Source organism: Vicia villosa, linkage group LG5 (assembly GCF_029867415.1).
Source record: "Vicia villosa cultivar HV-30 ecotype Madison, WI linkage group LG5, Vvil1.0, whole genome shotgun sequence".
Lineage (NCBI taxonomy): Eukaryota > Viridiplantae > Streptophyta > Magnoliopsida > Fabales > Fabaceae > Vicia > Vicia villosa.
This window is the reverse complement of record NC_081184.1, coordinates 79,754,972-79,780,971: the sequence shown is the minus strand read 5'-3', so window position 1 is coordinate 79,780,971 and position 26,000 is coordinate 79,754,972. Positions and strand designations below refer to the sequence as shown.

Below are 26,000 nucleotides of genomic sequence, written 5' to 3'. Positions count from 1 at the left end.
TTGGTTCGCTGCTAAATATATTCTTACATAAACGCCAAATACTGTTTATCACTTCATACACTGTTTATTTCAGATTTATTTTCAGATAAATAATGCTGACGCAGTTGGTACAGAATTAAAATTTGCAGGCGCGGAGTCCGCGTTTCAGATTATACTGGTAACAATTAAATTATTATTGGTTTTATTTCTCACTAATTTTTATACTATATTATTTTTTCAAAATCTCTTTCTTTCTTTTCAAATATCTTCCTTTCTTTTCAAATCTCTTTCTTTCAAATCAAATTCTAGCTTTATTCTATACCCCTTTTCTTTTCAAAACCTACCATACTTTTTTTCAAATCCTACTACTATTCAAAACGGTAACACTCCATTCCCAACATCTCTATCTCTCTCTTTTCACTCTATAAATACTCCTCATTTTTTCCATAAATTCTCACATCAAATTTCACTCATCTCCCAAATTTCTATCACACTATCTCATAATTATTTTCTTCTTCCCCGACAAAAATGGCAAAGTGGATGGATACACTTTTTCTTATAGTCGTCACTATTTTTACGGTGATCATGTCCTTCTTCTGTCTGCATAGTCCTGAAAAATGCGGACCTGCGATGGTTACACTTCCGATCATCTATTTTCTGTTGTTCATAGCATGGATTATTAATCGTCATATATAAAGTTTGTCGTATCTTCTGTTTTTTAGAATGTACCGTTCTTTATGTTTACCGTACTGTTCGCTACGTTTTGTTTAGGCAATATTTGTACTGTCAGTATTAAGTATTACACTATCTATTATACCGTTGTTTAACTAGTAATATAATATTATGTGTGTTTATTGCTAGTTAAATATTTATTTTTCTATGCATTAAATCCCTTTCAATCTTATTATTGACGGTAATTTTGTTCGCGTACAGTGTATTTTAGTTATTTATTATATTTGTGTTTTTCTAACAAATCATGTAAATAATTTCTCACCATTAACACAACAAAAAAACAAAAAGGAAAAATTGACTTTAACTGTTAAGTTTTCACTTTAACTGTTACGTTAATACCCGGACAACTAGTTACCAGTCAAACCCGCTATCAGCGCAATTCTCCGTGTTTGTACCATCAGTCAAATCAATTTTTCGCACTTCAAATTTCCAAGATTTTGTTCTAGAAGTCTTCTGATAATCACGTGATCAACAGAGACTGAACACTGCACAAAAATCAAGTACGCCTAACTGTCTCCTACACAAACAGTCCCTAACTAGGTTTTTTGTTTTTTTTCTTCAGGAGAATGAGTTCTTGAGACCTCAAATGGATTTCATGGATCTCCATATATCTCAAAGTACCACCAGAAAAATTTTCAAACTTCGATTCGCTCGGACGCACAGTCAACAGCTCAAACAGTCAACAGACGACCAGTTTGACCAAAAAGTCAACAGACAGTTAAAAAATTCAATTTTTTGTCAACATCCATATTTTGTCAAAAGATTCATCAATTGATCAAGGATTTATCATAATTCATCAAGAAAAGTTCAAAAATCAACAAAACTCAAAATTGCAAAATTAGAGTTTTTTACCAAAAAGTCAACTAAACTTTGACCGACCATAACTCTCTCATAATTTATCAGAAAAATTCCAACCAAAGCTCATTCTCAAGGAAATTCAATTATCTACAACTTTGATGTTGGGACCAAGGTCAAGAAATGCTTCCGCCTAAGTGATATAAGCCAAAACATTACAGGTCATTTTCAAAGTCAACGAAAAGCAGTTTTTTGTCAAAGCCCATATCATCAAGTTAACTTCTCCAAATTGTTGAATAGTATATTCAAGGCAAATATTTTTAAATCGTATCCACAGAGATTGGGTGATATTACCGCCGTTCTATAGTTACAATTATTTTAAGTTCGAAAGATAACAAAGTTGTTTTGTTTTGAAAAGCTATTTGTTCTAATTAAGACAATTATAAGACAATAGAATAAAACTTGTTTCAATAATAAAAGATTGACAAGATTGGTTTTGGTTTCACTATTCCTATCTTCTATGTGACTTTAACAACTAATGCATAACTTCAATAACAATGAAAATGTTCTAGTATCCTCTCAACAATGTTTATGTCTAAACAAGGTTGTGAAAGTTAATATATTAATCTTTAGATGATCTCTCACTCTAACTATCAATACATTAAGCTTGATTGATTGATACAAATAGAAAAGTGGCAAATAAATCTATCTCTAGCATTTATCCACTACTTGATAAAATGTTGTAGAACAAGACTTGAAATATATTTCTCAATCATAAATCAAATCTAAATATGAAATATAACACAACAACATTCATCCATTTCAATACTAATGAAGTTCATACAAAAGTGTTAGAGGAAATACATAGTTAACAAGAATAGCTACTACCTCCAATCTTGCCAAAGTGGGATTTAGCTACTCATCACCATGGTTGACAACAAGAACAATGAAGAAGAAGCTATGAGCATCAATCTCTCACAAAGGTGCCAACTTTTCTCTCCAAAACCCTAATCTCAATGTGTGGTGTACAATAGAATAGAAAGTTCTATTTCCCCTTTTTATCTCCCTACAATAACCCCTAATTCGTACTAACTTTTAATCTTCAAAAGATAAACCCTTTCTCATGACAAGTGGCAACCAAATAAAAGAACAAATTCTGCAGCGCACTGTTTGCGGGGCAAACAATGTTTGCGGGGCAAACAGGGAATCTTTTGCCACATCAGTTTCACTTCAAAATTGGACTTGTTCAGCATCAATCAGTTGGCGGGGCAAAGGATGTTTGCGGGGCAAACAGGCTTCATCAGCACTTCTTTTGCTATTCCAAGTCTTCAAGTAATTCCTCTTTGCTTCCATGAGCTTCAAACCTAATTAAAGCACTACAAAACTAACAAACATGTGAAATAACAATTCAAATGAACTAAAACTTAACAAAATTGCAAAATTATTAAATTGTACGAATAAAAGTGTGATTATTGAATGAAAAGTGGTTAAAGAGACCAAAAAAATATATGAAAATTAGTACTATTTGGTCCCTAACAACTCTCCCCAACTTACCATTTTGTTTGTCCCTAAACAAAAATTCACAAGAGTAGCAAGAGCAATGCACAAGAGAATGATGGCAAGGTAATCGAACACTCAAGTGGCTCAAAAGTATAAGTCTTTCCAAAGTACACTCACCACAATGCTAAAACAAAGCATGAGAAAGAATGATGGCAAGGTGCAAATTATTATCAAGAAATTCCAAAAGAGACATGTCAAAATTGAATCAACCTACACACACATCAAAGTAATGATGAATACAAGAGGGTTCACTTTCACTCATCCGGGCATTTAAAACAACAACAACTCAAATCATGCTTTCACCACAACAAGTTCAAAATTATGTGCAAAGTGAGAATCAAGAGGGCTTTTATAGGTTGTAATGTGGTTTGGGTTACAAAGAAAGGATTTTATTAAAGGGAAATTAAACAAAAATGCCTATCCTAAGGGAGCATTCCTATCAATTCATTTAACAAAAACACTTGCTTGAATCCCCTTTTCTTTCTTTTCTTTTTCTTTTTCTTTTTTTTTTTTCATTATTCTTCAACAACACATAATGGGAACGATTTTTTTTCTTTTTCTTGCCCCATAATTTCAAAATGTGTTGTTCTTTTCTTATTACCACAAAACTCCTAAGTACAACTTTTCATTTGTTTTTCAATCAACTCTCCCCAACTTTAGGATTCAAACCATATTAGATACAACAATGCTCCCTACATAGACATAGGCACAAGACAAAATTGCAACCATTGCGGTTGAAGGTTTTAATGAAAGAACAAAAATTTAGGATTCACATACAAAATATTTTCAATAATCACATGAATCCTAATAAGCTCAAAGGGGTTGACTAAGATTCACTCCTCACAAGGTTAATTGATCTAACTTTTTGGTCAAGTGGTTTTTCTCAAATTCAAACAATGCCTCTATCACTTTCACACTTTTCACAAACAAGAAATATGCATGGTTTAACATGATAAAAATGAGTTGAAATAAATTCCGGTATCCCGCATTTAATGTACAATGGAAAGTTTCCTCACTTAGCTAAGTTCTAAATTTTGATTCAAAACTGACATGTGACTCAAGGAATTTATGCTAAGCAGTTTGCACACACCATCAACTAACCATGTTAATTCTAGTGAGCGATAAAGTGTACCTTAATTTTTCTTGATACCGCTTCTCATCATTGCCACTCGAAGTGTTCACAACATCAACTCTTGTCCGTGCCAATTGATTCCTCAAGCTTCCTTTGTACAAGAACAATTAACAAAACAGAAATTGGAAAAGTTGGGCTAATCACTTTCCACCAAAACACACAATTAAACTACAATACTAACAAATGCAATTTTAAAGATGTTCAAATGGTGAAACGAGAGCCACCATAAAGTACATAATTAAAAACCAAAAAGTGAAACCATAAATAAATAAAACAAAACAGAATTAAGACTAAAATAAAAATAAAAATAAACTAAAAAAAAAATCCTACAACACCACTTCAATCCTCTTCTTCATCACCACCACCAACTGTCCCGATCACATCCTCCATTGTATCGTCCTCATTTTCGGTATCGTTGTCTCCTGCACCCCCCCCCCCCCATGAAAAGTGGCCTGCCCACAGGCCAATTTGCGTATGCATCATACTCTGCTTCCAAGGAATGTGGGTGAAGATAGGGTATTAGAATGGGAGATGAGTTTAGTGAGGACGAGAGCGGTAGAGTGAGAGGAGAGAAGTAAAATAAAAGATAAAAATAAAAAAAAACTAGGTTAAATTAAAAGCTTTTTTTTTTTTGAAAGAGGAAATTTTTTGTACTGAAGTGTTTGCGGGGCAAACACCTGTTCGCGGGGCAAACAAGAAAAAATTTCTTTGTAAAATTGGCTTACTCACTGTTTGTGCTCTGTTTGCGGGGCAAACAGTGTTTGCGGGGCAATCACTGATGAAAATTTCTTTTTCAAAATTGGCTGACCTGTTTGCGGGGCAAACACCTGTTTGCGGGGCAAACACCTGTTTGCGGGGCAAACAGGAGAATTTTTCTTTGTAAAATTGGCTTGTTCTCTGTTTGTGCTCTGTTTGCGGGGCAAACAATGTTTGCGGGGCAAACAGACTTAAATTTTTAAAAATTGCCAAATTTTACACTAATCCTTCACTTCCTTTCAAAAACAGTTACTAAATAACTTTGAAAAAAAAAACTCAAAAAGCATAATAGAATTCACTTACGACGTTGGGTTGCCTCCCAACAAGCGCTTTGTTTAACGTCGTTCGAGCTCGACGGTTTGATGATGCATCAAGGCTTGACGAGCGAAATGACACACCATCGCGGCTTGCTTATCCATCGTGGTAGCCTTTGAGTCTTTGTTCCTTTACAGTCCAGCTTTCTTGTGTTTTAGGGTCCTCCACCACAATGGATCCATAATTTCGCACCTCTTTCACAACAAATGGCCCCGACCACTTTGAATTTAACTTGCTAGGAAACACCTTGAGTCTTGAATTGCACACAAGCACCATTTGTCCAACTTTAAAGTTTTTGTGATGAGTCTTCCCCTCATGATTTACCTTGTCCTTGTCCTTGTGAAATTGATTATCCACCTCAATGATTTCTCCTTTTTCATCATCAACTCGGAAGTTGTCATGTTCATCCTTAGGAGGCTTCATAGACTCAAAAAGAGTAAAAATTACCTCTTTATCTTGTACCCTTACTTTCATAATCCCATCATCTATATCAATCATCATTCGGGTGGTCTTCATGAATGGTCTTCCAAGTATTAATGGCACATCATGATCCTCCTCCATGTCGACTACCACAAAATCAACCGGGAACAAAAATTTGTCCACCTTTACCAGCATGTCTTGTACAACTCCATATGGTGAAATGATAGACTTATCGGCTAGTTGTAAAGTTATCCTGGTGTGTTTCATCTCAATGTTCCCCAATCTCTTGACAACGGATAAAGGTATTAAATTGATGCTAGACCCCAAATCAACCAAACCATTACTAATGTAGTTACCTCCAATGGTGATCGGTAAAATGACTTGTCCCGGATCGGCTTCCTTTCTTGGGAGAGTTTTTTTAATAATTGCACTACAATGAGCATCAAGCACAACTGTCTCTTTATCCGTGCACTTATTTTTCTTTGTGAGCATCTTCTTCATGAATTTGGCATACTTGGGCATTTTCTCCAATGCTTCGGAAAATGGAATATTTATGTGAAGCTGTTTAAATATATCCATAAATCGAGCGTAGCGCCTTGCGTCTTCCTTCCTTGATTGCACATGCGGGTAAGGTAGATGTTGGAGAGGAATTGTGCTCACATTCTCATTTCTCTTTTTATTCCTCTTCACTTTTTTGTCATTTTTCTCTCTTTCTTCTTTTTCTTCTTGCTCTTTTTCCACTATTTCTTCCTCCACTCTCTCCTCACTCTTTTCTCCCTCATTTTCAACTATCACTTCATCCTCTTCATCTTCAACTATTACTTCCTCCTCATCTTCCACTATAACCTCTTCATTTACACCACTATTCACCTCTTTCCCACTTCTTGTAACAATGGCTTTGCAATGCTCCTTTGGATTGGTTTGGGTGTTGGCGGAAAAATATGCTCCCGGTTGTTGCTCGGACAATTGCTTTGCAAGTTGACCCACTTGATTTTCTAAATTCTTTATGGCCGCTTCATTGCTCCTTTGGTTAGCCATGGATGCTTGCATGAATTGTATAAGAGTGTCTTCCATTTTTGAGCTCCCACCTTGAGATTGTTGACCTTGGCCTTGTGGGTTTGAACTTTGATAAGGACTTTGATGTTGATAGTGTTGATTGCCGAATCTTGAAGGTTGGATTCCTTGGTTGTTTCTTTGGTAAGGATTGTTGTGAGGTGGAGGTTGCCTTTGATACCCTTGGTTTTGATTGTTGACATAATTCACTTCTTCACCATCGGGAGGAGGACAAAAACCAGTCAGATGATCTCCATTACAAAGTTCACAAGCTGCCACATTGTGCCTAGTTTGAGATCCTTGAATCTCTTTCATTTGCTGCGGTAGTTTGGTTATTTGTTGGGTGAGTAACTCCACTTGATGTGAAAGAAGCTTGTTTTGCGCAACGATGGCATCATTGGTGTTCAATTCAAGAACTCCCGGTTTCCTTTGTGAAGGACTTCGATCATGTTGACTTTGTCGATCATTGAGTGCCATTCGATCGATAATAGTGATTGCTTCCTCCACACTTTTGGACATAAGAGAACCACCCGCGGTAGCATCCAAAAGCGTTTTGTGCACCGGTTGAAGTCCATTGCGGAAGATGTGAATTTGTGTGAGATCATAAAAACCATGACCCTTGCATTTTCTAAGCATGGATTTGAATCTTTCCCAAGCATCATTTAAAGACTCGTTGCTTCCTTGATTGAAAACCGCAATTGCCGTTTTGGCCTCCATGAATCGGGATTGAGGAAAATATCGTTCTAAAAATTTTTCTTCCAATAGATTCCAATCCGTCATCACATTTGGTAATTGATCAAGATACCATTCTTTGGCTTTCCCAAGTAATGAGTGTGGAAATAGTCTCTTGAACAATGATTCTTCATTGGCCGCATCGACTCCCGTTGAACCCGCAATCTCATAAAATTTGGTGAGATGTGTGAAAGGATCCTCATGATCCATTCCGGTGAATGGATTTGCATAAACAAGTTGGAGGATTCCGGTCTTCATTTCCGTATTTGCTCCTCCTTGAGCATTGCGTGCAAATTGGGCGGTACGTCTTGGACTATTGGCGGACATTTCGGTTGGAACAACACCCGCCATGTCTCCTTCAAAAGTCTCTACAACTACTTCTTCAATGTGATTGTTAGAAGAAGTAGATGCCTCTTCTCTTTGTCGCTTCTCTTGGGCTAACTTCCTTCTTCTTCGTGTCTTGCTATTGAGCTTTCGGAGTGTTCTTTCAATTTCGGGATCAAAATGAAATTGCTCTTCGGAAGCTTTTTCTCGCATACACAAAAATCTACAAAACTAGCAAACCAAGTGAAACGCAAGAGTAATATTAATAAAGTAACAAAACTTAAAACAATGAACTATTGCAATGCTTGCAATATCAAACGCCAATCCCCGGCAACGGCGCCAATTTGTTGAATAGTATATTCAAGGCAAATATTTTTAAATCGTATCCACAGAGATTGGGTGATATTACCGCCGTTCTATAGTTACAATTATTTTAAGTTCGAAAGATAACAAAGTTGTTTTGTTTTGAAAAGCTATTTGTTCTAATTAAGACAATTATAAGACAATAGAATAAAACTTGTTTCAATAATAAAAGATTGACAAGATTGGTTTTGGTTTCACTATTCCTATCTTCTATGTGACTTTAACAACTAATGCATAACTTCAATAACAATGAAAATGTTCTAGTATCCTCTGAACAATGTTTATGTCTAAACAAGGTTGTGAAAGTTAATATATTAATCTTTAGATGATCTCTCACTCTAACTATCAATACATTAAGCTTGATTGATTGATACAAATAGAAAAGTGGCAAATAAATCTATCTCTAGCATTTATCCACTACTTGATAAAATGTTGTAGAACAAGACTTGAAATATATTTCTCAATCATAAATCAAATCTAAATATGAAATATAACACAACAACATTCATCCATTTCAATACTAATGAAGTTCATACAAAAGTGTTAGAGGAAATACATAGTTAACAAGAATAGCTACTACCTCCAATCTTGCCAAAGTGGGATTTAGCTACTCATCACCATGGTTGACAACAAGAACAATGAAGAAGAAGCTATGAGCATCAATCTCTCACAAAGGTGCCAACTTTTCTCTCCAAAACCCTAATCTCAATGTGTGGTGTACAATAGAATAGAAAGTTCTATTTCCCCTTTTTATCTCCCTACAATAACCCCTAATTCGTACTAACTTTTAATCTTCAAAAGATAAACCCTTTCTCATGACAAGTGGCAACCAAATAAAAGAACAAATTCTGCAGCGCACTGTTTGCGGGGCAAACAATGTTTGCGGGGCAAACAATGTTTGCGGGGCAAACAGGGAATCTTTTGCCACATCAGTTTCACTTCAAAATTGGACTTGTTCAGCATCAATCAGTTGGCGGGGCAAAGGATGTTTGCGGGGCAAACAGGCTTCATCAGCACTTCTTTTGCTATTCCAAGTCTTCAAGTAATTCCTCTTTGCTTCCATGAGCTTCAAACCTAATTAAAGCACTACAAAACTAACAAACATGTGAAATAACAATTCAAATGAACTAAAACTTAACAAAATTGCAAAATTATTAAATTGTACGAATAAAAGTGTGATTATTGAATGAAAAGTGGTTAAAGAGACCAAAAAAATATATGAAAATTAGTACTATTTGGTCCCTAACACAAATGCAAAAACGCTTCCAAAGTGGCTTGTAGAGGACATCTTGGGCTTTCCAAAAAGTACAAGATCACTTTCATAGGATCAAAATTGAGGGAGATATGCCTTTATGAAGTTGACCTTTTTTGGAAAAATGCATAAAACAAGTAATGACCAAAACTTGATTCTTTTTCAAAAAGGCCAATTCTTTTGTGATTCAATCTTGATTCCCATATGTCTAAAGGGCATCCACGACCTATCCATGATTCATGACACTTTTATTTCATTTTAATTAAATTTTATTCATTTAAAGTTTAAATAAAGTGAGATAATTCAAAGATATTATCAAAGATGCTTATGGTTGCCAATCAAGACCAATTCAAGATGCTTAAAGATATTATTGCAAGATTGAAGAGAATAACACTTGAGTGTTTTAACCATGGTTAAAGAAATGCACTCATTGAAAGAATATTCCATTCTTTTTCCACAAAATTAATCATGACAATTCCAACTTGCAAGGCTTCCATATCAAATCATTTGCCTATAAATAGAACTTCATTTTCTTCATTCAAGAAGAGAAAAAAAAAGGAGAAAAAAAAAGAGGAGGAACAAGAGGAGAGCACAACAACAAACACCAAAGTCATAGCATAAGTTTTATATTTTCCAAAAGTTTCAATAAACTTGTAAAAAATCAAGGCTCATTCAAATAGCCACTTGCAATCATTTCAATCACTCTATTCCATTCTTGGGACATCATATAGTAAGCACAATGTAATTTTTAATATGTAGTAGTGTTAGGAGTTCATGAATTAAAAACTCCATATTTATGCATATTTTCAATTTCTCAAAAAAAAAAGTTTTAATTTTAGTTTTAAGTTGATAAAATGTTTATTTAATTTTTAACATAAAAATATTTTATTTCTTTTCATAATTAATTTATTTTGCTTAATTAATTAGTAATTATGTAAATATTGCTTTTTTAATTATTTTCAACCAATCAAAAAACTCCAAAAATATTTTCCTTTTAGATTTAGGTTTATATTTTTATAATCTAATTCTTGACATAAAAAAGAATATTTTTCTTGTTAAGTTTAATTATATTATTATTTTAATTAGCTTGTTAATTAACTTAAAATCAATTCCAAGAAAAATCACAAAAAAAAAAAGAATTAACTTTAATTTGTTTTTATATTTATTTTTGTATATTATTTGATATTATTTCTTATCTTTTTCTTTGTCCCGAATTGGAATAAAAGATCAAATATGACAGAGATTGTATGCAGTTGATTTAAGACTTTTGGAAATTTATCGTGTAGTCGCTATGATTCTATCAAGCTTCTGATAAATTTTCATTAACTTTAAATCCGAGATCATCATTCACTCACCATCGATCTTCACTAACATCGTGGATATACTTGACTAGCTTCAAGATGATTCGCGTGCTAACATACTAACAATTAACTTTAAATTTCGTATTTTATTATATTGTTCTTTATATTTCTTCTTTTATACTTTATTTTATCATTCATCATATTTATGTTTATGTTATTTTCTCTTTGTCCATTTGGACATATTATTTATGTTTCTGTCATTTTTTCTTTGTCCATTTGGGCATATTACTTATATTTCCGCTATTTTTTCTTTGTCCATTTGGACATATTATTTATGTTTCCGCTATTTTCTCTTTGTCCATTTGGACATATTATTTATGTTTCCGCTATTTTTTCTTTGTCCATTTGGACATATTATTTATGTTTCCGCTATTTTCTCTTTGTCCGTTTGGACATATTATTTATGTTTCCGTTATTTTCTCTTTGTCCATTTGGACATATTATTTATGCTTCCGCTATTTTTTCTTTGTCCATTTGGACGCATTCTTTATGTTTCCGTCATCTTCCTTTTGTCCACTTGGACCATATTTTTTCCTTTGAGCTAAAACATTAATAATCAAGATAAAACTTAAAAAAAAGCACTTTGCACACTTGCACCTCTATGGTTTTCCCTCTTGTTACTTTTTTTTTTCATACCATCATTTAAGAAAAGTATTAAATGCATAGGAAAGATCTTATAAATTGAGAGTAGATAACTCCTAATTGCTTGCTCAAATACTTTCATTTTCAAACAACGTATTTTCAAAACTTCTCATCTATTTTCAAAACTTTCATCTGGTATTTGAAGGGCATTATTCCCGGTGAAACTCTTCAGAGACCTATGTGACCTATTGTCCATCTTCACTTCTTCTATTTTCAAATCAATAAAGCATTTAAAAAGTGAGCTAAGCAATTAAGAGCCCATGGATAACCATGGATACAAAGGGTGCTTAAAACCTTCCCTTTGTATAACCAACCCCCCGAACCCAAAATCTGTCAAAAGGTCTTTTTCTGTTCTTTTATGCCTTTCCTAATATATTTGGATAAAATAAAAGTCGGTGGCGACTCTTGCAAAAATATAAAAAAATCAAAAAAAGAAAAAAGAGCAAGGAGTCAGTTCGCAAAAACCGAGTTTACACCATCTATAAGAAAATCATACGATATTCAAAGAGTATGTTGAGAAGGACTATTTTTAGTGGAATACTTGTGAGTTGCGATTGAAGAAGGTGATGGTGGACCTCTGGGACTTCGATCGATGATTTTTTGAATTTGTTTGTTTTTTAGTCTATTTAACAAAAATTTGACAAAGTTGTGAACATATGATCATGTGTGACATATCTATCAAAAATTAATTTCATATTATTAGTTTATTTAATAAAAGATTCAACCATAAGTTTAATCAGTTGAACCAATTAAACCTTAAATCGGAAGCTTTGTTTAATCGATCTCCGGTCCGATTTTTAAAACATTGGTAAAAGTATTAATTAGTAACCATTTATAAATAAAATCATAAGATATTTTGACTCTATCTCCCACCAAGTAATATATGTTAAAAGAAATTTTCGTTCCGCATTTTTTTTTGTTGAAAGACTTGTTAAGAAATGTAGGAGAAAACTTAAATACAATTCTTTAGGTGTAGTTTATACTATTTTCCATAAAAAAATGGCAAATGTATAATTTCCTCCTATTTTTACTTTCTAAATGATATTTAAATACACTTGACATATTTTAATCGAGAAATAGTACAAACTACACATAAAAAATTATAGTTAATTTTTCTCCATAAATATATAACAAAATCAACATATTAATTTAAAATAATATTTTATATATCAATTCAAAATATAACATTTGTTGTAGCATACGGTATTAAAACACGTTGTGTATAAGCTCGTGGCCAAATTGTTAGCTAATCGGTTGAAGATTGATTTGGATAAGTGGCCAAATTCCCATAATTCCGTTTAAGTTGCATCATTAGTTATATTTTTGTTTTTGGTCATTTGTTATGGGCCTGGGTTATGTATTTGACCCAATTGGGTTATGACCCGATTTGGTCTTTTCACTATCACCTAGGTTTGGCCGTGTAATATTCACTCACGTTTACTATTCACAAAATAATTTGGCAAGGTTGTACGAATTGATAGAGAACTAATCGTCGTTGGTTAATCTTCCGTATTCAGGTTCCAATACTATGAGATTAATATAATTTTGCAATATAATTCCTATTCCTTAAATTCCACTTTGTGTTTATCATTTGCTTAATCAAATTATTCATAGAGTAGATTGTTTTGTTTGATTGATTTAAGTTTTTCAATTTATAAGCGTTTTATCGTATGCTTAATCGTTAGTCCGCTTTATGCTTAACCGAATGCTTAATTCGACAAACGAGAAATATAATTCTTATAATATTGTTGCGCTTGTCGGTTGATATTTTAATCGACCAGAAATGGCCGCTTAGGGTAGTGAAGTTATAATAATCGATGATTGGTAGGAATCGAATCGGTAGATTGACTTATTTTATAATCACTTATTTCATAATCACTTAATTGTACTATTTATAAAATCGATCCTAAAACCAACCCCCTAAATCGATTTACTGTTGGTTAGTAATAGTCAAGAATCCTTGAGAGAACGATATTCGAGTTGTCGTTACCGCTAAACTACCATTTTTATAAAAAACTCGTTTTTGATCTGTGCGTGACAACAAATCATCGAGATTACAGAAGGAAAATGGACCCTAAAATTTATGAGGGAATATTTCTGGGATACTCTACCAACAGTAGAGCATATAGAGTGTTCAACACAAGAACAAAGGTGGTGACGGAGTCCATAAATGTGGTAATTGATGAGTCACCAAAACAAGCTGATGTCGTAGATGATGTTGGAACATTCCTTCCTATGGATAATGCTGAAACATCTCCTCCTACAGAGAATGTTGAAACAACCCCTCCCCTGGTCGGTAATGGTGGTGACTCAAATGCAAATGTTGAATCCGCAGACACAGAGACAATTGCTAAAGGATCTTCTATCAGGATTCAGAAAGATCATCCTAAGGAGATTATCGTAGGAGATCTAAATAAAGGGGTAACCACCATGTAAAGAGAAGTTGTGTCAAACTCCTACTTTGTTTCAAAAGTTGAACCAAATGATGTCAAGGAAACCTTGACTGATGAGTTTTGGATTAATGATATGTAAGAGGAACTTGAACACTTATGGAGGAATGAGGTTGGGACTTAGTTCCAAGACCTGAAGGAATTAATGTTATTGGAACACGTTGGATGAACAAGGTGTTGTTACCAGAAACAAAGCCAAACTTGTTGCTCAAGGATACACTCAAATTGAGGGAGTGGACTTTAATGAGACATTTTCTCCTGTAGCTCGCCTGGAATCTATAGGTTACTACTCGGAGTTGCATGTATTTTAAAGTTCAAGTTGTTCCAAATGGACGTAAAGAGTACCTTCCTAAATGGCTATCTGAATGAAGAGGTGTATGTTGAACTGCTAAAGGGTTTCGGTGATCCCGCCTTTCCAGACCATGTGTTCAAACTGAAGAAAGCCTTGTATTGTTTGAAAGAAGCTCCCAGAGCTTGGTATGAAAGATTGTCTGAGTTTCTAGTTTATCATGGATACAAAAAGGGTGGAATAGATAAGACTCTCTTTTTCAAAGAGAAGGATGTAAAACTTATGGTAGCTCAAATCTATGTGGATGACATTGTCTTTGGTGGGATGTCAGATGAGATAGTCCAACATTTTATCAAGCAAATGCAATCTGAGTTTGAGATGAGCTTGGTTGGTGAATTAATCTACTTTCTTGGGTTACAAATCAAGTAGATGGAAGACTATATTTTTTTTTTGCCAAGGAAAATATGCAAAGAATATTGTGAAGAAGTTTGGGTGGAGAGTTCCAGTCACAAAAGAACTCTTGCTCCTACACACCTGAAGCATGATTGGTAACCTTCCCTACCTTATTGCAAGCAGACTAGATATTAATTTTTATGTAGGAGTATGTGATAGGTATCAAGCAGAACCTAAATTAAGTCATCTCAATCAAGTAAAGAGAATTATGAAGTATGTGAATGGTAAATGTGACTATCGGATATTGTATTTACATAACTCAAACTCTGCGTTATCGGGTTATTGTGATGCTGATTGGGCTGGAAGTGCTGATGATAGAAAGAGTACTTGTAGTGGATGTTTATTTATGGGAAACAACTTGATCTCGCGGTTTAGCAAGAAGCAGTTATGTATCGCCTTGAACAACTGAAGCTGAGTATATAATAACAGGTAGCAGTTGTTCTCAACTTTTATGGATGAAGCAAATACTGTAAGAATACAATGTCATACAAGATGTTATGACATTATTTTATGATAATTTGAGTGCTAAAACTATTTCCAAAAATCCTATTCAACACATTAGGACTAAGCATATTGACATCAGGCATCATATTACTAGGGACCTGTCGCGGGGAAAAATTGTTGTCCTTTTTCTGGGATGAGACACCTGATGCCTTCTTTGGGCTCGAGTGCTCAAAAAAATGATTTTTCTTTTGTACCGACCAAACTTTTTATTATTTCCAAAGTAGGAAAAGGAAAAAAGCTGCAATAACCTAAAAGTGGGGGGAGAGATCTTGGGTAAGAGGGTTGGTTATACGAAGGGAAGGTATTAGCACCCAACGTATCTATAGTACTCTATAGGTTTCTTTGTTTTGTTTTCATTCCATGTTATTGAGGGGTTCTTGTGAAATAGGTGGGACCTAAGGTGTTGGTTTGATTATGCTCGCAAAGATCATCGCGATCCTCTGCATACATATCCCTTAGAGGGAATCAGAGCATCTGTAGCTCGGGGTCTACGGTTGCTAAGGTTTGAATGGTTTTTTTTGTTTTGTTTTGCTCGCCAAGGATATGACCTTGTGCCTACGTATTCTCAAAGGGATGTTGAGAAAGTCAGAGCAATCGTAGTTCCCACTTATGCTAGTGGAAGCAAAGGAAAATAGACAAATGTCATCTAAATGCTCGATGTATCTAATCTATATCATCACATACATCTGTTTGATTTTTGTTTGAAAATCCTTTCATTATAAGCCCTGGGCTGTGCCACTTATGGCGCTTAGAATGATAAAGATGTTTTTGTTGTTTAACCAGCCTTGTGGCAAAAACTTTCAATGAAGTCAGCCTTGTGACAAAAAGTTTTGATTAACCAGCCAGCCTTGTGGCAAAAGTTTCAATGAAGTCAGCCTTGTGACAAAAACTTTGATTAATCAGCCAGTACGGTGGCAAAACGGTTTGATTGATTAGCCAGCCTTGTGACAAAAACTTTGATTAATCAGCCAGTATGGTGGCAAAACGGTTTGATTGATTAGCCAGCCTTGTGGCAAAAAAGTTAAGTTGATTGATTGTTTGTGATGATATAGAAGAGATACTCCTATCATAGAGATGAAAAATGTCTAATCTCCTAGGGTATTTGATTTGGATATTTGGGATGCTTATAAGAAGCCCGTGGGTCCTTGTACGAAGCCCAAGAGGAGGCTATCCGAGGGTCCTTGCATTGTAAGCCCAAGAGGAGGCTATGGGAGGGACAATCCAGGGTCCTTGCATTGTAAGCCCAAAAGGAGGCTATGGGAGGGTCACTCGTTTGTACAAAGCCCAAGGGGAGGCATGGTATAGTTGGTTTAAGCTCTTAGAGCGATTTCACCGGGAAACCATACTGTATGTCCTAACCTAAACTAGGGAGATTCTTTGCACGAAGCCCAATAGGAGGCTATGGGGAACCTAGTGTTGTACTAAGTTGAACAAGTATATATAACACAATCACAAGTATGAACAAGTACGAACAAATATGAACAAGTACATGAACAGATATGAATAGTTATACATATATGACAAAGTGTGTGTATATAATGGAGTTTATGAAGGAAATATACCTGTAAGCATGATCCATTTGTATACACAGGGGCTCGGGACTCATACTCGGGGAGAGGCCCATTGAGTTTATTCAACAGCTATGTAAACAGGTATTTACAAAAGGGCTTGGGACTTATACCTACATGGAGGCCCATGGTATTTTTGGGAAGATTTAAAGAAAACCTTCATTTTTGATTAGTTATTCAAGGTTAAAAAACAAATTGATCGAGATATGTACAAAAAGTGTATGTACAGAAAGGTGTATGTACAATGAAATACCTAATTTCATGTACGGGAATGGGACTTATACCTATGTGGAGGCCCATGTTTTATTTTATAAAACATGGTTGATTGTTTTGTTAAAGAACGCGAGGTTTCGTCGTTTTGAAAATAGTTTGAAGATTTGTTTTGAAAAAAAAGTTTATTTGTTTTGAACAAAAAGACTGTATAAAAAGAAAAAGGAGTGGGTCTTATACTCTCTAATATTCGAGAGGCCCCACATCGTTTTGAAAATCAATTGATCAATTAAAAAGATTTAATCAATAGTTTCCTTTGAAAATCAAAAAGAAATGGTTTATCGTTTTTGAAAAGAATCGCGATCGCTTGTTTTAAAATGGTTTGAATTTGAAAGAAAACAACTTAATTAATATAAAAACAAATCTTTTGCTTAGTTAAGACCTAAGTGACTAAGGTTTGATCACAAAAAATATTTACAAGTGATTAGGTTAAAAATTAAATGAAAAAACAATATTTAAAGTATTTAAAAACACTTAAAATGCATCATTTTAAACCTAATTAAAACATATTAAATAAATCTTTTTTTTTGAGATTTTTTTTTATATTGTCAAAATATGTATATTAAATAAGAAGTGTTTAAAAAATGAAGAAAAAATAAGTTGATTTGATTGGTTAAATTAAATGATGAAGTTGTGAAGAAAATGAAGAAAAATAGTGTCAAAAAAAATAAGGTTTGGTCCTGCCAGGGTTTGAACCCACGCCCTAAGGTTCACTACTCAAAACAACAACCAACTGAGCTGCGCGTGCAGCTTGTTTATGATATGCGTTCAACACATTATATTTTAAAACAATTATTTGAATTCTTTGAACGAAAATCTGGCGCCAAGAACACACCCTAACTGAAATTCAAAAATCTTCAAAACTGTGTTGTTTTGATCGATCAAAGAGTCTATCTCACTCGGTTTTTCACGAGGAACATGATGGTGCCCTTATAATTCATTTATTTTTGCTCTAAGGTGGTCAATTTTGTGATGAACACGAAGAACCCTAATTCTGAGATTGATCATGAAATCGTGTATAATTGATGAATTGTGAAATTGATTGAGGGTTAATGATCAGTGATAGTGCAGAAGCAAGATGGTATGTTCATTTTTCATTTATGATGCATGTATGATGAAGTTTGAAGTTCATGAGCACTTACCTCAAAAACGGCCAAACTGGAAATTGAAATCGTGCCTGGAGGTGTTACAGATGCTTTGTGATGATCTGGATAGCTTCAATGATGATTATGGAAGGTGTCTGGATGTCTGGAACAAGCTGAATTCATCTGAGTATGGCCATGGCACCCGATCTGCAGTTGCTTCAAGTATGAATCGAATTTGAAGATGGAGGTGTTTCAGATCATGTATGATGGTTGGGATAGTTCATATATGGTATATGGATGGTGTTAGAAGTGAAAGTTTGGACAAATATGAGCCTGAATAAAAATTGGCATGATAAGTCTCATGTTATGCATATTTGGAAAGTGAGGTAGTGATTTTGAGTTTTAGGTGTTTTTGGGGTGTATGGATGGATCAAACACACCATATATGATGTTTAGAAGTTGTGAGAAGCATCATTTTGCTCAGAACTTGCAAGGGATGGAACTTGCACTTTCTCCTCTTTGAAACTCATGAATCTTGCAATTCAAGAAAGAAGAGAGAAAACCTATAATTGTGAGGTTTTGGTGTGAATTGAAGAGTGGAAATGACCTCTATTTATAGGCCATGAGTTCTGAATGCAGAGCTTTGCAACTTGCTTCTTCTTTGGTGATTTGGCATTTGGAGATAAAGTGGAATCTTTACATTTAATGCAAATGGTTAAAGTAACTAAACCATGGTTATTTTGGCCAAGCTTCTTATCCTCTTCCATTCTGATCTCAAATCAGAAAATATCTCTCAATTATTGCATTGGTGTGTCATCACTTGGATTATAGGCCATTTGGTTCATAACTTAGTGAAATTGGTTTGAAATTTCAAGTGAAAAGTTCACTAATGTCAAAATTCAAAACCATGGCTACACTCCATATTTTTTCATGCTCTTGGACATTTTGGAAAGCTCATGTTACACACTTCAAAACCCTAGTTGAAAGTTTCTTCAAGACCCTTAAGGAAATGGGTGAAAAAGATCCATGAACTTTGAAGAAAATGAGATTTTAAGTGAAGTTTTCAAAAAGTACCAACTTTGAAGCTCCATATCTCTTAAATGGTTGATCTTATGGAAACAAATTATATGTGTCAAAGTTGTTTATTGGATCAAAATCTACAACTTTCATGTTGGAAGTTTTTTTCAGTTTGTAGGTGAAATTTTGAGAAATTCCCTTCCAAAGTTTGGAAAAAACCATGAAAAACACTTAGAAATTTTTCTAAGTATGAAAAGTCAAACTTTTGACTTTTTGATTCTTGATTGATTTTCTTGATTTTTCTTGATCAAATGACTTCATATATCATATATTGATGATTCAAAACTTCAAAAGTCAAGGTTGACCAAAATTCCCCAAAAGTCAATGGTGATCTTGTACAGTTGACTTTTTCAAACGAATCGCGTTTCTGGAGATTTCAAATGAAACAGGCTATCCTCACCAAATGAATGGTATGAATGGATCACATTGAAGCATTAGAGGATATTGAGCCATGGTTTGAGTTGTGGCACCATGTCCTGATTAAAAAGTCAGTGGTTCAGTGAATTAGGTCAAAAACCCTAATTGTCGACCTGATGAAATTGATGACTGTGGATCTTGAATTGAGATGTGATTTCCATTGGATGTTGTCATAGGGATTATTTGAAGATGATTGAAACCTTTGATTGACTTCCTGGGGATTTTTAGGGTTTCCCAAATGTGATCCCTGATTTCAGTCCCTGATAGTTCAAAACCCTAATCTGATGATTTGAAATTTCACTGTTGATCAATCCTTGTGTAGGAGATGTTATGAGCCAATGGATTAAGTCAAAATGATGTACTTGGGGTCTTGAGGTCATGTCCCAATTCATTAAGCAAAAGTCAGGAGTATGCTATCTTCAGTCAAAACCCTAATCTGGTTGGTTCAGAGCCTTAGAGCTTGTTGAAATGAATCTCTGAGGACCAAATGTTGATTGTTGATGAAGATAATTCATTTGAGATGAAGGGAGAACAAAACCCTAATTGATTGTTACTTGTACTGATGAGTGATTTCTTGATTAAACCCTGCTGAGTCACAAGTAGCAAACACAAACTATGCAATTTGTTAGAGATGCAAATGATGCATATGCAAATGATATGAAGTGGTATCTTAGGTCAAAAATTGGGGTATGACAGATGCCCCTATTTAAGTTTCTTCAACCTGAGACATGAAGATTGAAAATCTTCGTTTTGATAGGGTGGAAGAGACTTAAATATCAGAAGACGCGAATTTTGGACCTAAGATACCAAAATTGCGAAATAATGCAAGGATGTCTTTACCGAGGGGATATCAAAACTGACTCCACTGGGGACAAGAGATCGGGAAGGATGTCTCAATCTGTTTTAGGAAGAGAATCCGTTTTTTCTTTTTGGGAAAGCAAGTGTATGCTTCACCGGGGAATGATAGCTTTGTAAGGAAAGCTTACCTATCGACATTATCGACTATCAGCAAGGGGATAGACTTGTTTAATAATGCGAAGGTGAAAGGTATGAAACTGTATTACCGACTATCAGCATTGCGATAGACTTGACAAGGTAAAAAGAGTTTCAAAGGTTCGGTTAATATTACCGACTATCAGCCTTGTGATAGACATGTTAAATAATATAACCAGAACAAAAGGTTACCGACTACCAGCCTCGTGATAGCGGTTTTGAAGACATGATCAATTATCAGCCGAGTGGAGACTTTGTTAGGGAAATTACTGGTTATTCAGCCTTGTGAACAGTAATAAGGCCCTGATTGTCAAATGGTCTTCATGTTTGATTTCCTAGAGAGGAAAAATCTTTTGAAAGAGAAATAAGCTGCTCAGACGATGAGGCTATTGCTTATTGTCTGTTTTTCACGACTCTGTTTGAGGAATCGGAATTTGAATCTCTGGTAAAGACAAGGTTCTAACCAAGAATGAATTGGACAGAAACAGTCAAACAAGACTTTGTACCCATGAGGAATGAACTCAACTGGGGATTTTCTCCTTTGTTTTGGAGAGGAGAAACTGAAGCAACCTTCTTCCACGAGGAATGATCTCAGTGGGGAACTGGAGAAAGAAGATGTTATTTCTGCTTATGGGTGACAACCTACTTGGAGAGATGACACACCCATACCTGTTTTTTTTTTTTTCTTTTCGGGATAGATATATCCTAAACAAGTGAATATTGAAAAAATGCAAGAATGCATAAATGATGCAAATATGTATGAATGATGAATGTCATGAATGTAGCATGCATGCTAACGATACTGACAGACAAAGAAGTATATACTGGAGAAGGACCGACGTCGCAATGCAACCAGATACTTGGCAAATGATCTTTAGCACGGTGTAGATAACACAGGTGGTGAATGGTGTTGCGTATTTCAAACTTCTCTGGGGAAGATAAGCAATTTTTCTCATTGAGATGGAAGAATCTTCTTTACTGGAGATGGAAAATCTTCGACACTGGGGATAAAAGATCCTCTTCACTGGGGATAGAAGAGCTTTTCCTATCATAATCTTTGATTCATCTTATAGAGATAGTCGTTGATGTTCCTTCTGTTGTTCACAACTCAAAGGAAACTTTCGCTTTTATTTTGAAAAAGTGAAGTAAATTCATTTAAAACTTTTTTTTTTCAAAAGTGAATAACACAATTAAAGCGTCATTTTGCAAGCTAAAAGAAATTTAGAGATTGCAAACAAATGGGCACAAGGCTCAAATTTATTTAATAGGATGGAAATCAGCTAAAGGCGTGATTCCATGGAGTATTTACAAAAGTTGGAAATGGTAATTATGCGGAAAAGGCTACATTGAAAGCAATAACCGCTATTTTCCCTAACAACTTTGAGTTCCAACTGTGTTTGTCGCTTCAGATTGGCGATGATTTGATTGAAGATCCTTTGATGAAAAAGACTCCTTAGGTGACGAAGTACAGACTGATGCAGTTACTTTGTCATAAATCCTTAATTTTTGCCTAGATTGCCCTTTCAGGTTTTCAATCTACCAGGATGAATTTTTTTTTGTTTATTGTCTCTAATTTTTGCCTGGACCGCCCTTTCGGGTTTTCAGTCCACCGAGACGCTCATTTTTGCCTAAGTCGCCCTTTGCGGGTTTTCGACTTACCGAGCTGTTCTTTTGTATTTTTTAGACAAAGTATTTCTTGACTGCATCAGCATTCACAGGGTGTGGGAGTTCATCACCATCCATGGTTGCAAGAGTCATGGCGCCGCCAGAAAATGTTCTTTCGACAACATACGGGCCTTCGTAATTAGGAGACCATTTGCCCCTAGAATCTGGTTGAAAGGACAAGATCTTTTTAAGCACGAGGTCACCTTCTCGAAATTCACGAGGTCGAACCTTTTTGTTGAAAGCTTGTTTCATCCTTGCTTGGTATAACTGTCCATGGCATAGAGCAGTCATACATTTTTCTTCGATTAAGTTCAACTGATCGTATCTGCTTTGACACCATTCAGTCTCTGATAACTTAGTCTCCATGAGGACTCTCATTGATGGGATTTCCACTTCTACGGGGAGCACAGCTTCCATGCCGTATACTAGAGAAAAGGGAGTTGCCCCTGTTGAAGTACGCACTGAAGTACGGTACCCATGTAAAGCAAATGGAAGCATTTCATGCCAGTCTTTGTAAGTGACGACCATTTTCTGGACGATCTTTTTAATGTTCTTGTTAGCAGCTTCAACGGCGCCATTCATTTTTGGTCTGTAAGGAGAAGAGTTATGATGCTCAATCTTGAATTCCTCACACAATTCTTTCATCATTTTGTTGTTCAAGTTTGAACCATTGTCAGTAAGGATCTTGCTGGGAATACCATATCGGCAAATGATGTTATTCTTGATAAACCTCACAACCACTTGTCTTGTAACATTGGCGTAAGATGCTGCTTCGACCCATTTGGTGAAGTAATCAATTGCTACCAAGATGAAACGATGACCGTTTGAAGCTTTTGGTTCGATCATTCCAATCATGTCGATACCCCACATGGAGAAAGGCCACGGAGATGAGAGAACGTTGAGTAGAGTCGGTGGCACATGGATCTTGTCTGCGTAGATCTGGCACTTGTGACATCTCTTCACGTGTTTGTAACAGTCAGATTCCATTGTCAACCAATAGTATCCTGCTCTTAAGATCTTTTTGGACATCGCATGCCCATTTGAATGAGTTCCAAAGGACCCTTCATGCACTTCATGCATTAACATGTCTGCTTCGTGTCTATCCACGCATCTGAGCAAAACCATGTCGAAGTTTCTTTTGTATAGCACATCTTCATTCAGGAAGAAACTGCCAGAAAGCCTCCTTAGAGTTTTCTTATCTTTGTTTGATGCCCCAAGAGGGTACTCTTGAGTTTGAAGGAAGCGTTTGATGTCGTGGAACCACGGTTTATCATCGATGACTGCTTCAGTTGCAAACACATAGGCGGGCCTTTCAAGGCGCGTAATTCTGACTTTGGGCACATCATTCCAATGACTGACTTTGAACATGGAAGATAGAGTAGCCAAGGCATCTGCCATTCGATTCTGATCTCGAGGTATATGATGCAATTCCACCTTGTTGAAGAAAGTTAAAAGACGTCTTGCATAATCTCTGTAAGGAATCAAGCCAGGGTGGTAAGTTTCGCATTTGTCTTTGATTTGGTTGATCACGAGGGCTGAATCTCCATATATGTCTAGGATCTTGATCCTTAAGTCAATGGCTTCTTCGAGACCCATGATACAAGCTTCATATTCTGTGATGTTGTTGGTGCAATCAAATAGCAGTCTGGCGGAGAATGGGATATGAGTACCCTTGGGAGTGATGATGATTGCCCCAATTCCATTGCCAAAAGCGTTAACTGCTCCATCGAAAATTAGGCCCCATCTTGATTCAGGATCAGGACCTTCTTCAGGTAACGGTTCGTCACAATCTTTCATCTTCAAGTACATGACATCTTCATCAGGAAAGTCAAACTTGAGAGATTGATATTCATTAATTGGTTGATGCGCCAAATGATCGGCGAGAATGCTTCCTTTGACCGCTTTTTGAGAACGGTATTCAATGTCATACTCGGATAACAGCATCTGCCATCGGGCAATCCTTCCTGTTAAGGCAGGCTTTTCAAAGACGTACTTGATCGGATCCATTTTGGAGATTAACCAAGTAGTATTGTTGATCATGTACTGGCGGAGACGTTTTGAAGCCCAAGCCAAAGCACAACACGTTTTTTCGAGCATGGAGTAACGAGACTCACAATCTGTGAATTTCTTACTCAGGTAATAGATGGCATGCTCCTTCTTACCGGTTTCATCTTGTTGTCCAAGCATACAGCCCATGGATTCTTCCAACACAGTAAGGTACATGATTAGTGGTCTTCCTTCAACTGGAGGAATCAACATTGGTGGTTCTAACAGGTACTCTTTGATACTGTCGAACGCTTTCTGGCAATCTTCAGTCCATACAACCCCTTGATCTTTGCGGAGAAGCTTGAAAATTGGCCCACAAGTAGCAGTCATTTGAGAGATAAATCTGGAGATATAGTTCAATCGTCCGAGAAATCCTCTTACTTGCTTTTCAGTCTTTGGTGCAGGCATCTCTTGAATAGCTCTGACTTTGTCGGGATCTACTTCAATACCTCTTTGGCTGACAATGAAACCCAAGAGTTTTCCAGATCTAACCCCAAAAGTACATTTGTTAGGGTTCAAGCGAAGCTGATATTTCCTTAGTCGTTGAAACAACTTCAAAAGGTATTCAATATGTTCTTCTTCTGTGCTGGACTTGGCTATCATGTCGTCCACATAAACTTCAATTTCTTTATGCATCATGTCATGGAAGAGAGTAGTCATTGCCCTTTGGTAAGTTGCGCCTGCATTCTTTAATCCAAACGGCATCACTTTGTAGCAAAAGGTACCCCATGGGGTGATGAAACATGTCTTCTCCATGTCTTCAGGAGCCATCTTAATCTGATTATAACCGGAGAACCCATCCATGAAGGAAAAGACGTTGAACTTAGCAGTGTTATTAACCAGCATGTCGATATGTGGTAATGGAAAGTCATCTTTTGGACTGGCCTTGTTCAAGTCACGGTAGTCAACACACATTCGGACTTTGCCATCTTTCTTCGGAACTGGCACTATGTTGGCCAACCATTGAGGATACTCAGAGGTGACAAGAAAACCTGCGTCGAGTTGCTTTTGAACTTCCACTTTGATCTTGTTAGCCATATCAGGGTGAGTCCTTCGCAATTTCTGCTTAACTGGCGGACATTCTGGCTTCAATGGCAAGTAATGCTCATGCTGAACAATATTGGTATCCAACCCAGGCATGTCTTGGTAGGACCAGGCAAACACGTCAACATATTGTTTGAGAAGGTCTGTCAACTTACTCTTGATATCAGCATCAAGCAGCGATCCAATGGTCACTTCTTTTTTTGTCTTCTTCAGAACCCAAGTTGATCTTTTCTAAAGGCTCTTTGTGAGTCAGAATGGCTCTTTCCTCGTGCTTAAGTAATCGAGAGATCTCGTCCGGGATCTCCTCTTCTTCCTCTTCTTCGGCTTCGAACACAGGAAACTCAAAGTTGGGAGAGGGCATAGGGTTATTGCATTCAATGGGTTTATCAATAGTAAATCTGCACATGTGATTTATATTTATTTCAGAAAATTTATGAATGCAAGAGTGTATGCAGATTTTTTTTGAAAAAGTTTTTTTTTTTATTTTGGTTTTTTAGGATTACCATTTCCAGAAAAAAGGCAAAAATAAAAAACATATAATGTAGGAAATTCAAAATGACACTTTATTTATGATTCATTTTTGAAACAAAGCCCTAAACACAAACTCATTTGTCTTGGGCAGGACAAAGAGGGAAACTTTTAAAACAAAGCCCTATACACAAAGTAATTTGGGCGGAACATTTAAAAGCAAAGCCCTATAAAACATCTCTCTGCTTTGGGCAA

The 26,000-nt window shown here is 35.7% G+C and overlaps 1 protein-coding gene across 1 annotated transcript; it reads right to left on the bottom strand.

Annotated features, from left to right (window-relative positions):
• Positions 1-5,365: 5,365 nt before the first annotated feature.
• Positions 5,366-7,825, bottom strand: LOC131604883 (uncharacterized). Its single transcript, XM_058877299.1, has 4 exons — positions 7,633-7,825; positions 6,982-7,497; positions 6,350-6,924; positions 5,366-6,181 (listed from the first exon to the last, which is right to left on the bottom strand). Exons 1-4 carry the CDS (start codon positions 7,823-7,825, stop codon positions 5,366-5,368), a joined length of 2,100 nt encoding a protein of 699 aa, XP_058733282.1.
• Positions 7,826-26,000: the final 18,175 nt, after the last annotated feature.

Bases quoted from the DNA above. Each gene is read 5' to 3' on its own strand.
- LOC131604883 (XM_058877299.1), bottom strand. From the start codon at position 7,825: ATGGCGGGTGTTGTTCCAACCGAAATGTCCGCCAATAGTCCAAGACGT. The intron at 6,925-6,981 runs GTTTTTGTCCTC...ATCAAAACCAAG, and splicing joins TAATGGAGATCATCTGACTG to GGTATCAAAGGCAACCTCCA. The intron at 6,182-6,349 runs GTGAGCACAATT...TTCATGAAGAAG, and splicing joins ATAAAAAGAGAAATGAGAAT to ATGCTCACAAAGAAAAATAA.